Raw genomic sequence first — 17025 nt, 5'->3', positions numbered from 1 at the left:
TGCTTTGTCATAATGAGCACAGGAAAACACATTTTAGGGTAAATATACTGGCTGTTAGCAGCACTTTTTTCTGTTTAGTACGGGTTGATTGTGATAAATTCCTCATGTTCATTTTATCTGTAAGAGTGCACTTACAAGCAGTGTTGGAAGGTAGAATCCTCTGGTTCGGTCGCTGCTGGTAGTATGATATTTGTCAGGCACTATAAAACCATGTAGGCTAAATGGCTGCATGTCTGCCCGGTAGCAATTCGACACACGTTTACTTCACACCCTTTGATCTCTGTTTTAGTAAAACCATAAAATATCTATTTCAGCATCACACCGAATTACATACCTTGATGGGATAAAATGTCCTAGAATTTGATATATCATTTTTCATGGTAAATATGATCTGTCTCTAGTCTGTCACTACATCTACATAAACTGCCATGCTGTGTAGGGATAATTCAGACACATGTTCAGTTAGTATTAGTCCAGTCAAGTGTTATTTTGTGAAAAGCTAAATGTCAAAAGTTTTTGCAGACTGTCAACAGCAGTTTGAGCTACAGTTTATAAATAAGACAGAGACACAGCTCCATCCAAACACACACAAACTCACGTATACACATGCAAACATTACACAGATGCACACACACACACACACACATACACATAGAGGCAGACAGTGTGATTTCTGTAAAATCAAAGAGATGTTTTGCAGGGCCTCGCAGGCAGAAAACTGCAGCAGTGTCTTATAGTAAATGTATAGAATCAGACATGGTTGATATGTGACAAAAGGGACATTAGTTTAAATCTGTTTACATGAAATGCACACTAACATTGCAACGGGGTACAACCGTAGAGACAGCTTGGCCTTTTATTTGTGAGGGATAGAGAGATGGAAGTTCAGAGTGAAGATGGTTTGTATGGAAGCATGAACAAAAATAAATTACCTTTTGCTTTATTTATTTTTGTGGAATATACTTGTTCACTCTTTGTAATTTTTGTGATTTTTTAAAAAATATTTCCTTAACAAAGCTTAACCTGTATTATTTATAGGCATAAATTACATGCCATAAATTTTATGCATACTGTACTGTATGCATTTGTATGTTTAGGTTAGGCCTGTTTACCCTTGTGCATGTTGGCACGAAAAGAGGAAGGAGATTTGTGACTGCATTTTTATGTCCTACCACCCCGTCCTCCATTTTAAAAGCTTGTACATGTGAGGATGAGAGCGGGCAAACAGGCATGCAACCCTACCAGCAGACAGCTAGGGAGATCACAGAGAGGCAAGCAAAGAATTTTTATCATACAGAGAAATACAAGTGGAAGAAACAAGCGGTTATACAAAGAGACGTTAGAGAGACAGACAGGCAGGAAGACAGAGAGACAGGCCGAGACAAATAGACAGTACTCGTCCCTAGTTTGGTAATCTGATGGAGAGATTAGCAAGTAGGCAGCATTTGGGTCGGATTATCGAGTCATTAGAAAAGACTGGTGCTCCAGAGCCTCTCTCATGTGTTAATGTGGCTTTACAGATCCTCAGTACAGTCTGCGCAGATAGTCTAGATTGTGTTGAGAGTATATGCAGTAGTCTTTCAATATGTAAATAAGGCCACATAAACCTAATTCTCTACAGATTTATTTGTTTGTATGAAACTGCATCATTTACATGCCATATGAAATACACCAATCTTTATGACTGATATTCTATTTTTTTTAATTCTTGCAACTCTTTTAGTTATTTTCTAATTTCTCTGTATTAACAAGATTTTTTTTTTTTTAATTTCTACTTTTGTAAGGAAATTTCCACATTGCAGTGCTGTAGATGTGTTTGTTGCAGAACTGTATCACACAGAAATGTTCCTTGAATGTGAGTGAAACTAATCAATATAAATCAGATTTTATTTTTGCATCAGCTGAATCACCACTTCATGTTTGTTCCAGGAGAACTGCTAAAATTTATTTATACCTTTTACCTAAAAAAAAAATTCAATTCACCACCTATCATTGAATTTATTTTTGTGTAAAACACTACTCGTAATTTATATTTTACGCTTTTTCCCTCTCTCAAAACAACTTCATCTGAATTTTCAGCAATGACACACAAATTCTGGCCCAGAGGGAGGTGAACCTGAAGACAAATGAAGGAGTCTCTGGGCAAATGCATCAGCACAATGTAGAAGTGTATAGCTGGATAAGCTGTAGCATTTAGCGCAGTAGGTCAGTGGAGAATACAGGGGTATATGGCCTTCATGCACTTGCAAATCATACAGCTGTGATGTTCAGTGATGACGGGATTTAAATGGGATCAGGAGGAAGCTGAAGAGCTTATACATGTGTGTGTGGGTGTCTGTGCAGGGGAATACATGTTTTTACAGTAGGTTATGTGGATTTATATATTTACTCTGTAAATATCAGTGGCGATACACACAGCTCATCTGTGTGTGTGTGTTGTGTCAGGGGTGGGGGTAGTTGGGTAGTTCATTGACAGCTGATCAATGCTGCTGACACTCTCTGTGTCAGATGTGCTGATATGGTCCAGTGACCGCAATATCAGTTTCAATTTCACTAGAGTGGGCATTGGAGCCTCTGATGGGTGGTGTGTGTGTGGCCTATAATATTTTCTAAACACTACAAAAATATACATGTACACAATCATGTGTCAGCAAGATGACTTTTTCCCCAATTCCACCGCTGACCAGGCAGTTCTTGAACGAGTCTCAACAGCTCGTAACTTGCAACTTCCAGGTCGAACATACACATGCTCAATCTACCCTCACGCACATGCAAACACACACTATCTGATCTGCGGTCCCAAAAACCTTTCCTTTTGCTGCTGCCTCTGCATACACCATGCCCCAGTTCCCCACCCCCATCCCTTTTTGTCAAATAAATTGCTATGTGACCTACTTCCCATTTTGCACCATTTCTCTCATGTTCAGATATTATTGTTTGAACATGAGTGATTTGCTTAGGGGCATACAGTATCAAAGAAAACATGGTGTATATAATATGGGGAAGATTGTACTGTAAAGTATAATGAATGAAATGTGATTTTAAAAAATATGGAAACGTTCACATCAGCGTTGACATGTTTTTTTTTTTTTCGAATCATGATTTGGTGTTGTAGCAGCATGGCAGCTTCTTTTAATGTGTGGGCAACACGTTATGAGTGTGTGTGTTTTTTTAAAGGCTTTTGTTTTTAAAATTGGCCTTGTATGATTTGTAATTAAAATACATGGTTCACATATTTTCTGATTAACACATACAATAATACTCACAGCCCTCATAATAACAGGATGTCTTTGTGATGGTCATAGACTGGGGAAATAAGGTAAATCAATTTTGCAGCCTAGTTAAGCAGAAAGCACAGTGGTAATTTTCAGTAATAAGCATAGCTAATTCATTGGGCCACATTGCATTTATAACCCAGTTAGGTCTGCACTAGTTGGCATCCAGTATTCTGTTTGGACCTGAGGTGCATTTTTAAAACGCTCCTCATGATGAAGGGGATCATATGGCACAGCACTATGTATCCCAAATATCACATGAAGGCGGATTTTGCAGCAGCAAATGTTAGGACTGCAGTAACTTTTATTTTATATTACTGTTCATTAATTTACATATAATTTTATGTATTAGACAACTTTCTCTGGTTCTACAGATTTTATTTCAGCTGTATGTTTAGTATTAATTCACACACATTTGATCCCCTTCACAAATTGCACAAGGATTATCACATTTCTCAATGTTTCTTATATTTCTTGTTCAACATAGAGATTTGAGAGATTTGGATGCTTTATTAGAATAGTAGTGTGTGTGTAAGTTTGTGTGTTTGTGCACATATGTGTGTGTCAGTATGTGTGTGTGTGTGTGTGTGTGTCTCCCAGATCAAGGCTCCATCCTGCCTTTTCCCAGCCATGTAGAGATGGCACCGGAGACCACACTGACCCTGATTTATTGGGATCAGAATCCACATGACAGCAATTAATTTACATCCATTAACTACATCGCTCGCTCTCTCCCTTTCTTGCTCTCTGTGGACATTTTGCACTCTCGCACAATCACTTTGAACATTCTTCCTTTCTTCCCTCACTCTCCCGACTTTCTCCTTTCTCAGCATGTTCTGTCGCTCTCTCCTCTTTAATCAGTCACTCTCACTCTACCAGTCACTCCAGCGTCTTGCTGCCCGTTTTGCTCAAGGTACTGGGGCTCCATACTCCCAAACCTTGAAGAAGACCTATAGCTTCCTGTCCTAGTTCCGTGCATTAAGGGCTGATACGTAAACAATAATGTCATCCTGTTCATATTTCATGTACGTGTATTTGTGTTCATGTAATGTGTGTGAGTCTGTGTGAGGCATGAGGAACCTCCGGCTGGCTGGGAATCATATGAATGAACCCTATAAATAATCATTATGTTACATGTACTCAGATTTTTTAATAAGCGAACAGACTATCTGTGTAATCGGAGCAAATTAAACAGTGCTCAACAAATTGGCTGCCTATGGTTACACAAGGAATTTGACATTAACATTATAAGCTCAGCATCTTGTGATCATTTCAACGGATCCTCTGTGTCGTTTTCTCATTAAAGCATCCAACTCATGCAGGTTCTCATGCTCAAGGGTCTTTTTCCCTGCCCCTCACGATAAGACACTTTATTGCTGGCCTACATCCCTCGCCGCCTCCCTACTTCTCACTCTCCATTCTACCAGTTTTTTTGTCTGCCAAGTGCTTTTTCCCTGGCTTTTCAACTCAAGAAAGGAGACTTTGCTTGAGGGAGAATTTGCCATTTATTTCCAGAGACATAAAAAAAAAAAATGAAAGGGGGCTTTAGCACTTTGTATCTTTCCCCCTTTTTTGTCTTCATTCTCTACGCATCTTTGCTCTCTGCACCATTGTGGGGTCTCTTCATCCAGCTCAGGCCTCCGTGCCTTCGCTCTGTCCTCGGGGTGAGAGGACTGGGAGAGCACGGCTGGCTAAATGCACTGGGGGTTGGGTGATTGGGGCAGAAGAGTGAAGGATGAATTCTTTCGACTCTCATCTAAATCCCTCGTCCTACGAACTATCATGGACGTGCGCAAAAGATGCATACAGGCACTGTTAAAGCAAGAGCTCATACTGTATGCACACTTTCTATGTCATGCATTACTGCATTCTCATATGCACACACACGCGAGCAGGCATTTCATTACAGCATAGTGCGAGCGCAAAATTTAACAGCTCTTGCCTAATTCCAAATTTATTCTAAAGAGGAAGACAATGCAAAAATCCATTGCTCACATCTCTTAACCAACATAGCTTGGGGACAGGTTCTACCAGTATCTGTGTAAGGATTGGCTGAGGATGTGGTGCGGGAGGAAAAGTTGCAGTTGGCAGCAGGCAGAAAGACACTGCAAAGGGAGCGGGGGTTCACAATAAAGGATTTTAAACCAAAGCCTCTTTGGTAAAGAGGAGGGAGGGAGGAAAGAATGGGGCTGTGGGGGAGGTAGATAGATACAGGATGACACAAGGTCCAGATTAACCCTAATCTCAGGCCTGGTGGTTTAGGTAAGGCTGAGGGACCGTAGGAAGCTATCCCATGCCAGGTGGTCATGAGGAGGTTAAAACTGGGAGAGGGTGGGGGTGCACTGGGAGGATGAGGATGGGACAGGGTGTTGCTAGGGAAGACAGAGGGAGACAGACAGAGAGAGAGAGAAGGAGAAAGAGATTTGAGCGCAATGAGGTGTTTCGACGTCTCAGATTCCAGTGCGCTTTATTCGGTTAGAAATCCGAACCGAAAATCCAAAATGACTGACCAAAAACAGAAACAGAGAAGATGTTAGGGATCGGGGGGTTGTAGGGGCTGGAGGGGGGTTGCACAGCTAGTAGAACAGCAGGCACTGTGACGGTGGCTGCAGGGTGATTGGGTGGTTGGCGCATGGTGACAGTGGCACATGCCCTGGTGTATGGGATTAGAGGGACAGTCAGTAATCTGCTGTTTAGGCTGTATGTAGGGCAAGAGTGGCTTAGCCTAGCCACTCTTAGCACGGGTGGAGCGCCAGAGCAAGAGGGAGAGGAAGTGGACTGGCATTATATAGCTGCACTCAGCTCACTGACAAGATCACCTCTTGCTTTCTCTGCATTTATCTGTCTCTTTCCTCTCCCCTTACTTGTATTCAGCATATAACAGCCTATAATATCAAAAGTTCTGCCTGCTATTCTGAAATTTCTGATGATGTGCGAGGGAGAAAAAGATTTGGAAAGAGAAAAGAAAAGTCAGAAAGGGGTCATTTCACTCAAGTACTGCACTTAAACATTTGGACTAAAATTAAGACCATGCAATTTCCCCAATTACAAAATGATGTATTTGTGTAGGGCTTGACTCATTTATTTCATTAGAGGAACAAACATTTAATGGAGATCTAATACAATAAAGTCTGAAGGGTGCAAGTAAGGATCCAAGAGAAAGACAGAATCCATGTCGAGCAGAGCTTCTCCTCCTACCCATGATAAATATTGAAAAAGAGCTATTAAATTTAAAATCTAGTCCCCAACAATCCCTGCAACACTGTATATAGCCCTTCAATCACAGGCGCACTCATAAGCACCACTTACATGACAAACATTTTACAATGAACCAAAATCACTGAACAAATTAAATCTAATTATTTGAACCACTGAAATAACTAATCCAAAAACTCACAATAAAATGATGTGCTACATGGCTCTAAAGAGAGACTACAAATTGTCTCTTCAGCAGCTGAGGCACATCCCAATCGAGTGTAGACTCAGCCACCGTCAAATGGGAAGAATACACAGGAAGACGTGGCTGCCCAAACAGGAGTGAATACAGTTTGTAATCTCTGTTGAGGAAAGGTTGAGTCAGAGATGCATTTCTTCCTTCACTTTAGAAAGAATACAGTCTTATCATGATTGAGAATACTTATGAATAAGAGGACAGTTTGTTTTATATATATCAGCTTTTCTTCCACTTGATATACTCTTTGATGATTAAAAGATAGACATATATTGTTGTTATTAGTGCTGAAGCAATTACTTAATTAATTGATTAGTCCATCAACAGAAAATGAATCTGCAACTATTTTGATAATCACTTGATCTAGCATGTCTGTCTTGAAGCAGAACTTCAGTGGTTCCAGCTTCTCAAATGTGAAGGTGACAGTTGATCGTACATTTAAAAATGTCACCATGAAACTGTGATGGCCATTTTTCTCTATTTTATTTTACAAAATTCACAGATGAATCTAGAACATTATCTGCAGATTAATTCTATGACAAAAATAATCATTAGTTATTATCAGCACTGGTCATTACTTTATGTGCTTTGTCTCATTTTCTCCATCGTCACCATTATGTTTATTGCTATTGATTTTGTACTTCATGTCAGTTAAGTTCATTGAATTGAGAAAGAAAGAGAAAGAGGATGGAACATTGCAAGGTCAGACTGTGTATTTACTCCCTATGGTGAAAGCAACTGAAAGACACATCAACCATCTTGGAGAGGTAACGCCATGCAATCTCCCCTCACGACAAACCCCCCAATCCCTTCTCTCCATTTTCCAATGAGCCAAGTGATTTATGTCAAGTGAAGTCAAGCATGGGCCAGTGTATGAATCAAAATTTGTCAAGTTGGCTTTTCCCACTCAGGTCTATGAATTGATACAGCTCCGTTTTGAATATGAATCCCCGGAGAGCGCCACGTTGCTTTTAACTGACTGTAGCTTCAGCCGAGCAATCAAACCCTTTGTTTTTTCACACCATCCCACAATCCCACCTGCTTCGGCGAGACGATGGAGGGCCCTTTGAAAACAACGAGGCGGCATGATTTATTATTCTAATTAGGCGAAGTGAGACTTTAGCAAAGCCACAATTACACTAAATCGCCAAAACAGTTTTCTGGTTGGCTGGCTCCTGTTCTGTTCAGATGTTAATCAGAGGCAGCTATTGAGTCGAGGTGCAAACTGCTTGTGAGTCACACTATTGCTTGGTAATATCTTCCACAAACACACAAACAATCAAACAAACAAACGCTAGAGTGCTGTACCGAATTACAAATGAGCATGTTGACTTATTAAATAAAACTGCATTAAAATGTCTTAACCAGGTACGTAACACACAACTCTCCGACCATCTCTCAGTCAAGGGGTTTAAGGTGCCACGATACCGAGTTAAAACCTACTGCAGCATTTAATTCCAGGTCATTTCATAATCTCTTTGATACTCACTCACATCTGCACATCTCTTTGCTCTCACTCACTGACAATCAAACAGCTGCAAGCTGGCATACTCACTAAATCCTCCGGTACAACACACAAACCACACACGCGAACATATGCAATCACCCGCCATGCACATACACGAGTGCCCATTAGAGAGCACACACACACACCGGTGCACACAAACTCACATACACAGACAAGTGTACACACACACACACACACATGCACACACACTTCTGCTTAAACTGCTACCGCACTCATGCAAAAAATGGTTTTATTCACCACAGATATTCTTCTGAATTAAAAGTAGATTCTTCCTTCATCACAGCAGAGTGTCGCAGAAATACAAAATTTATTGATCATCTGTGAGAAGTACACACACATACAGTAATACACATTTGGGCTCTATGTATGCATGTATGTGGTTTCCATCTATCCCTGTGGCTCTCATCACCTTTCCTTTCCCCTCCTCCTCCTCCTCCTCCTTTTCCTCTTCCTACATCTCCACACACCCCCAAAACACCCCAATCATCCTGCATCAACAGGCATGTGAACCCAGTGTTCAGTTCATCTCTCTCTCTCTCTCCCTCTCTCTCTCTCAGCCTGCTCTATTTTCATCTGTGTGCTTCCACTCTCCTAGCTTTCGGGTAATTACCTGGCATTTGCATTGCAAAGTCCCCTGTGCCGCCCTCAGCTCCTCCGCAGGTGATTGAGCTTCATTTCCCCAGCAGATAAGAGAGAGAGAGAAAGAGGAAGAGAGAGAGAGAGGAAAGGGGGATTGCAGCAGGGTGTGATGTTATTCTGGCGTAGAGGATGCAGGAACAATGCCCTGAATTCTTTGTTACCGGTAGATTGGTTGGTTCAAAGCGTAGACAAGACGTTCCCACACTTAAATAATCATCCTCATTACTATCACATCACTTGGTCAGACTGTCATGGAAATAAAATCTGGCAACTGTAGAATCACTTGTGTGTGACCTGACCAGTGCATCACTGTGACATTTTTCATATTATTTTTGCCTTTATTCAACAGGTTACAGTAGAGAATCAGAAAATGTGAAGGCGGAGTGAGAAAGGGTTGACGTGCACCTTTCTTGCATGTCAATCAAGAACATTGCAGTTATGTGGTACGTGTCTTCAACCGCTAGGCCGACATGATTTCACACTCTTGGTTACTCCTGTTTAGGGCTGCAACAAAAATGGGATTTCATCATTGTGTGGTCCACAATAGTGGGAAAACATCCATCAGAGTCCACAATGACATCTTAAAGTGTAGAGTTTTGTCCGACCGACAGTCCTGAGCCTAAAAATGTATAGTTTACAGTGATGTAAAAACAGACAAAAGCAGCAAATTCTGACCCCGGAGAAGCTAGAGCCAGAGAATGTGTGGAGTTTTTGTTGGTGAAAATGGTTTAAACAATTAATTGATTATCAAAACTGTTGCTGTTTCATTTTCTGTCTATCGACTAATCGTTTCAGCTCTCATCTTTATTGTCCATGGATTCTACATCACATCTGTAACAAAATGTAAGTCACGTCCAGCTTTTGGTGACTGAGACACCTCCTGGACATGAATATTCAGTATTACACTTTGACAATACCCTAGACCGGGTAACTTATACCAGGTAACTATTTTAGTGATGAAATAACAGATATAACCCAGCTCACCTGCTCATGATTTGTAAAGCACAGCCTCTCCAAACATGTCCCATTGTAACTGTAAGCATCTTATCACAATACAGTTTTTGGACTTAAAAAAAAGATATAGAGACCAGAGAAAGATGTGTTTAAATTTCTTATGGGATGGTTTCTATCAATCTCTTAATCAATCATACTGATGCCTTTGGAGAGGAAAGCATCATATGGTCAGTGCTGAGTGCCAGACTGAATGAACTGTCTCTATAGGAACATGATCACTGTTCTCTTCACAGCTGATTTTCAACATTCAAGGATAAAGCAGTATTTTTTTAAAACAGCGGAGTCTTGAAGATTAAGCCCAAACACACATTCCTTGATGTAAAATGAACCATAAAGGGAAACCTACTCATCCATACATCCACACTCAAACTCCACCAGAAGCACCTCCCACAGAATGAGAGCTGATAATTGGCGAGAGCTCATTTGCATGCTGAACGGCGTGGATATTTATTTAAATTTAATTTCGTTCCCGCACACGGTGCACTGTAGGCTTTTGTGCCAAAGTCATATTAACCCCTTGACTAGTTAATATGCAGTGCACGACGTTGCCCACGCACGATGAATATTCATATTGATGGCGTTTTCGCCGCCGTCTCTCCACCACTCCCCCCCGTCGTGAACGCAACAGCGTGGTGCAATGGAGGCATCCCGGAAGACTCAGCCACATACACTAATACACCCAAACACTAATACACACAGTTTGGCTCCTTGTTGCCTCTGTGTCGATCGCTGCCGCTGATACAATGGCTGATAAGACTCAGCTGCCGAGCAGAGACCGCGCTCTGAAAGGAAGGGAGGAGAAAATGGTCGTGGCAGGTAAATAACACACGGTGACAAGTAGTAAACAAAGTGTTGGAGTTGGCACGGGATGGCACTTGGGTAACTGCCAGCATGCTTCAGTTGGGTGTCAGAACAGTTTATGTAAAAATAATGAAAGAAAATAACTTTACACAGATAAGGAATATAACTGCTAATGGAATTCAGCACGAAATGCTTTGTTCTGTTGTTGTTTAGTTGTAAAACAACTATTAATTTAAGACAGATGCTTGCAGAAGTGAAAGTAAGCTGACATATAGACATAACATGACGAGACAGTTGCAAGCAGATGAGGTGCTTCCCTTAAAACATCTGTATTTTGGCTTTTAGGCCACCAGACTCTGTATAGCGTCATGCAATGAAGTCGTGTTCAGCTTCCACAGAAAGATTTCTATTATTATTATTATTTCTGTTAAAAAAATTTTAGCAGAAATTTGCACCATCAGAGACAGAAAAAGGACATGGGCTGTTTGACCACAGGCTTGAACTTTTCCAAAGCCTCCATTCTGTAGCAAACTCAGACAGCACACCAGTTCAAACCTTTTTCAGGTGGGTGTCTGTGGTTTGGACTGTCTTTGCTTAGGGAGTCCTTGACATGAGAAAATTAAAAATGTTTGTCCAAGAGTCATCTTGACACAACCCCTGTGTCTGATGACATTATGGACATGTCCAAGATGTGGAGATGAGACAGAGAGACAGAATCACATGAGACAGAATCACAATTTCAGATTTACTGAAATGATAGCTATAGAATTTGTCAGTAGTCGGTTGTTAAGAGACCACTTTCAGAGAAAGCTGATCAAGCTCAAATGTGTAAATGTTTTCAAAATGAAAAAAAACCCAAACATTTTTGAGGTCTTTATAATTTTTGATGTAGAAAACTCAAACCCAACGCAAGCAGCAGTACAACAACTCTTGATGGACAGCTGCCAGCTTTTCTGGATGTTCAGTTAATATATTCTCTGTTGCACTGACTGAAAAAAGGTTGCCAACTACAAGACTTAACTGCTGTGAATCTTAGATCAAGTATCACATAAATGTATTGTATTCTTGAGAGAATATTTTGATCCAGTGTAAGGTTTACATCCTTTATCGACAGTGATTTCTCCCCTTGAATTTGGGCCCTCGGGAACCTAATCTAGTGCAGTTAACCTTATAAACCGAGTATGGTCCAAGGTACATTTGCTTTAATACTTTTTTAGCCTGTTCGGGGACAGTAATGAAATCTCTGAGTCAACCACAAAATCTGAAGTGGCAGCAAAAGCCTGTTGGGATGTATGGTAGGATAGTGTTGCAAATAGTTGATGATTAAACAGGGATAAAGCAAAGCTGTATGGATCAAGTTCTCAGCACTGTCAGAGACATACTGGCATCATAGAGAATATGACATTTCAGTTACTGTTTTCTTTAAAATGTTGTAGCTCTTAGTCTAGAGTCAAGTTGTCCATTCTTGATTTGGGGTGCCCATTCAAACCTCTAACATCTCAGCCCGTCTCACCCTTTCATTCATCTTTCCATCTCACTTTTTGGGAGTGCGCGTCAAAAAAAAAACACACAGTATGATTTGAACCCAGTGCTCCCAGTCGTCACCTACTACAGACACGAGCGTCCACAAATTGCATTGTGGGAGCTGGGGGTGTGAGCGCATAGGAGGAAGCGGTGCGGTGCCGCAGCGTCCAGGGGCCCATCTGGGCATTATGCGCATGAAGGCTCCGCCCCGTCGTAAGTTCCTGCTCCGTCTGTCGAAGCAGCTCGGAGACACCGCATGGCAGAAATCTGTTCCTCCCCTTTCACCGTGGGGGGCAGCTTAGGTGGGGACGGGGGTTGTTCTAAAGTGTGTATGTGTGTGTGTTGCAATAGCATGCTTCTGTGTTTGTCAGTGTGGGCCAGCAAGCATGAGTAATTTAGGGATTGCAAGCACTGTCTCCGCATATGCCCTTTGCTGTCCCAGCCTTGAGTGTGTGTGTGACTGCACACATTCTGTACAATAAAAATCACTAATTTTGAAAGTTGCTTGAAGCCCTCCAGCCTCTTTAAAGAAGCTCCTTATTCCTTGTTCAGACGTCCCAGTGTCCTCCGTTCCCTCCCTCGCTCCAGCGTGTATAATGTACTCTGTGACCTTGGCGAGAATGATCCAGTGGCAGATTGCTACATGGTAGGGGCACAGTAGCTATTATTTTGAGTCAGTGCAGAATAGACTGCCAATATTTCTTCCAAACAGGATGAGAGAGGTCAGCTGACCAAAATCAATCTCTGTTACATGCTTCTCTATAACTCTTTAAAACAGGTTCACTGTGAAGATATATTTCTGGCATTATTTCTCTGTTGTTTTCTCATCTCTGCTGTCTCCAGATGCCCTTGCTTTTAGGATTTTGCAATGAGCTCAGAGGGCAAGAAAAAAAAGTGTAGGTAAGTGGGAGAGCATGCAAATCAAGTGTACAAACAGTGGATAAATAAATGCGAAAGATTTGCTCATGGGCAGCGCTGTGGCTCAGCGATTAGCACGATCGCCTCAGCTCAGGAATGTAATGTGTTTGGACCCAACCTGAAATGTGGGGTTTGTATGTTCTCCATGTGTCTGCATGGGTTTCCTTCAGGTGCTCTGGTTTCCAATCCCAGAGACCCTGAATAGTGCACCATACATTTTGCCCAGTGCATGCTCAAAAGTAAGCAACATAGAAATTAATGGATTTGCACTGATAAATCTACAGAGGGAGAATGTAAAGGTAAATTTTCTTTTGCAAGTTAAAAAGAAGGCACATTTATTCATGTATGCTGACCAGCAGGACACCATCCCTTTCTTTTGAGATACATGTTTGAACAGGCCCCAACAGGATGTGCCTCCATCTTGCTTGAGGAAGATAATGGAACCAGTGCTATAGTAGATAGTCCTCTCCATAGCAACTGTTTCCGTTGCTAGGATACAGCATGTATGGAATGCATGGATGGCTTGAAAGTTGTACTCTCCAGTGTTGACAGTTTTCCCACCCTGAGCGGAGGCAGCTTCATATGTATGTGTGTTACAATACCAAGTTGGGTCAATTGTTTTCAGGCCACAGCAGCATCCTTTTCCTTTACTTACCTCTTACAGTTCTTAAAAATGGACCACCTCCCACCAGCCTTGCCTCTTTCCTCCCCCTCCCCTTCTTTGCCCCACTCTTTCTCGCCCCTACCCATCCTCCCATACAGCAGAGGGTAGTTGGCACCAGTATAAAGCATCAGCCTCCTCCGACAACTCGTGCCTGACTCCCTGCCAACCTGTGTGAAGCTAGGAAGAGGAATAGTGAGAGGGAGGGAAGAGGAAGAGAGAGGGAAAGAGAGAATGGATTTTTTGGAAGGAAATAAACAGAGCAGCCTGGAAATCAACCTTTCCGTCGCCAGTTTTGGCATCCAGGGATAGAACCTCTCCCGTGCCTCTGTGTGAGGGGGCAGCAGCACTTGGACTTCAGTTTTTGTGGGTGAGAAACACAGGACCACGGGTAGAACCGAAGGGTAACAAAGACTAAATACCCGGCGAAACAAGTCAAACTGGACGTTATTATCCGCTAAGCAACAGATAGATTGTTGTGCACTTGACTGATGGTAACCATGATACAAGCAGAGTGGCAGGGCACCGGGTCCGATGTTTTGGTTCTGGTCCAGGCGCCTACAACCATCAGGCTAAAAGCAACAAAAGGTGACCAAAGTATTCCGCTTCAGCCCCGCTGTACTGTATAGCCTGCACTGCGCTTTTCAGATATCCTCGAAAACAAAGGCGCTCAAAAGAAATCACGCCCATATCTCATCCAAGTTGGAAAAAAATCCTTTTCATGAATCCTTCCCCCATATTCAGCCTGTTTTCTTCTTTTGTAAGCTCAGTCAGTCACCCTCCCAGCTTGTTTTTTGTCGTCCTCTGTTCTTTCTTTTGCTGGCGTAGTGAGGCAGCGTAGTGAGGGTATTCAGCCAGCTCTTTCTCAGTGCCTGTGTGTGTGTGTGTGTGTGTGTGTTAGGTGGGGTAATTCTGGCAGAATGGGGTGTGGGCATTGGGCTGGCAGGGGGGAATGCTGGGCTAGGCACAGTGAAAGGAGCCAGCCTGGTACCGCCTGGACCTCTGCCAGCTGCTCCATGGGAGAAATACCCACAGCAGAGGTTGGTGTGCGAGTCGATTGTGCGGCTGATTGCGTGCGCTCTGTGCGTGCAGGCGGGCGCGCATGTGTTTGTAAGAGGAGAGTGAGGGATGATGGGAAGGTGGCGTGAGGAAGAGAGTGCGAAGTGAAGATGGAGAGCAGCTGAGAGAGACGAGAGGGCGGGGAGTTTTGGCTCAGAGTCGGCTTCTCTGGACAGTGCTGTGTCGGCGTGTTCTTGGCCGTCTTCATTTTTACCTCTCTTTTTTTTGTTTGTTTATTTGTTTGCTTGTTTGTTTTCTCTGTGTTCTCTCTTGGATGAAGTGCTTGGTCTTTTTATATAGCGCCCAAAGGCATGGTGGTCTGAAAGCCAAAAGAATCCTTCACTGCCTCTCTGCTACCCTCATCTGTTGCTTCTCACTGGCTATTTACTCCTTTTATTGTTTTGGCAGGCTGATCTCTCCTCCTCCCACTCCTCCTCCTCTATCGCACACTTGTCTCTCTCTCTCACTCTCTCTCATTTTCTCTCTCTCAGTCATTTGGCAACTTCAGTACTTTTTATCGCCGCGGCCAGAAACGAAGGACGAGAAGGTGAGAGTGAGCAGAGGATAGAGACCAAACAAATTCAGAGAAGAAGAATGACAATTTCTCCTGTCCTCCCACCACCTTGAGTCACCCCCGCGGGCTGAGAATATTTAGCCAGTACAGTCACTGACACAGATATACTTTGATTGCAGCTGACTGTGCCCGTGAACGTGACCTGGCATTGCCAAACAACCTGCTGCTAAAAGACAGAACTGTCGCACAACAGGAGGGCAGGAAGGGACTGCCTGAGGGCAGCCAGGCCTCTGTGACATTTTAGGAGTCTTTTATGCTTCTGCAATCTGTTACTGCACAGAAAAAAACCAAACAGTTTTGTCCAGTATCAAAAAGCGCCCTTAAGGTGGCATACCAAGACAGGCGTTATCAGCTCAAGTGCTGCGGTGCCTCTTTTACCGCCTATATTCTTCCTAACACTTGTTAATCTTTAGGGCCCTGGCATGTCAAAACAGTTTGTTTTCAGTGCCTTTGTACTATGTGGCTTTACAGTAATCACTTTAAGTCTGAAATAAACTGCAGGTAGCTGTTGGTCTTTGGCCCGTTGTTACAGTTAGAGATCATCCTGGGCCTATCTAGGAAATGAACTATTATGTCTGTGTCAGATTAGAGATTGTTTGTATTCAGGTCATTGTCACACATCTCATCTCTGAGCGGCCACAGAGCAATCACACATTGAACTTAGAGCAAGCATCCATTATCGGTATGTGCCTAAGCTCTTGGTGTACCCTGTGGCCTGTTTATCTGTAGACTAATATTAGTGGTTGCAGTACAAACCAGCCTTGCTTAGTGGAGATTTGCACGCTAAGTCACCTCAGTCTTCTTAAACCCTAATCCTCCTCACACATCTGTGGGTTACACAGGCACACACACACACACACACTTCCTTTTTAGCACTCTAATTCCACGCAGCACAGTTGGCAGTAGAGTGCCACCCCCCTGCCACCTCTCGGCACTCCAGTTTGTTTTACTTATTGGGTATTTTTAACATGGCGGAGATTAGGATAGCACTGGGTCTACTTGCGAGGCCCTCCCCTTGCCTGCAGGGTTATACAAGTGCGTGCGTGGCCCTGATGTGTCGCCGTCGGCTCGCTTTTGCGGGTACCTGATGGTCCCAGGCCTAGCTCTTAATTCGCTCACATTTAAAAATGTAAGAGAGTAAGAGAGAGATCAGGAAATAACTGTGTTTAATTGTGGGTATTGAGGAGAGGACAGCAGGGATAGAATGGCGGTCAAAGCCGTATAATCTCTTAAATGTCTTCCAGCACAGAAGGCTCTGGCTCTGATCCGCTGGCCTGGGTCAGTCTGTAACAAAGGGCAGACCTGTGCGGCCTAGTTGAAGCAGCGAATGGGCCTCTTAACTCACACACTGTAATTTGTACTGTTGAAACACTGTTATGATCTGATACCATATTTGCACACTGTGTCCCTTCACAGACAAGCATGCAGTCAGTGGGAATCCCACTGTGGAGCCTTTTCCAGAAGGCATGGAGACCATCATGTTTGGTGAGACCGCACAATCACACATTTTTTAAATCAGTAATAACCCAGTATGGAATCCTCTGTTGCCAGTTTGCAATCAGAAACACATTGTGGTAAAAA

The 17025-nt window shown here is 42.8% G+C and overlaps 1 protein-coding gene across 2 annotated transcripts in view; it reads left to right on the top strand.

The window, feature by feature from the left end:
• The first annotated feature begins 8469 nt into the window (after window positions 1-8469).
• The window catches only part of msrab (methionine sulfoxide reductase Ab), a 34177-nt gene continuing 25621 nt past the window's right edge, over window positions 8470-17025 (top strand). The window contains exons 1-2 of one of the 2 annotated variants that reach the window (XM_018663735.2): window positions 8470-10723; window positions 16861-16929. In XM_018663735.2, coding sequence (XP_018519251.1) covers window positions 10651-10723; window positions 16861-16929 — 142 coding nt within the window. In that variant the 5' untranslated portion in view covers window positions 8470-10650. Of the gene's footprint in view, window positions 10724-14182; window positions 14400-16860; window positions 16930-17025 lie in introns of those variants that run through there. The other variant, XM_018663732.1, reaches the window with a different exon arrangement.

Source organism: Lates calcarifer, linkage group LG19 (genome assembly GCF_001640805.2).
Source record: "Lates calcarifer isolate ASB-BC8 linkage group LG19, TLL_Latcal_v3, whole genome shotgun sequence".
Taxonomy (NCBI): Eukaryota; Metazoa; Chordata; class Actinopteri; family Centropomidae; genus Lates; species Lates calcarifer.
The sequence above is the reverse complement of the archived record's forward strand: the minus strand, read 5'-3'. Positions and strand labels throughout refer to the sequence as shown.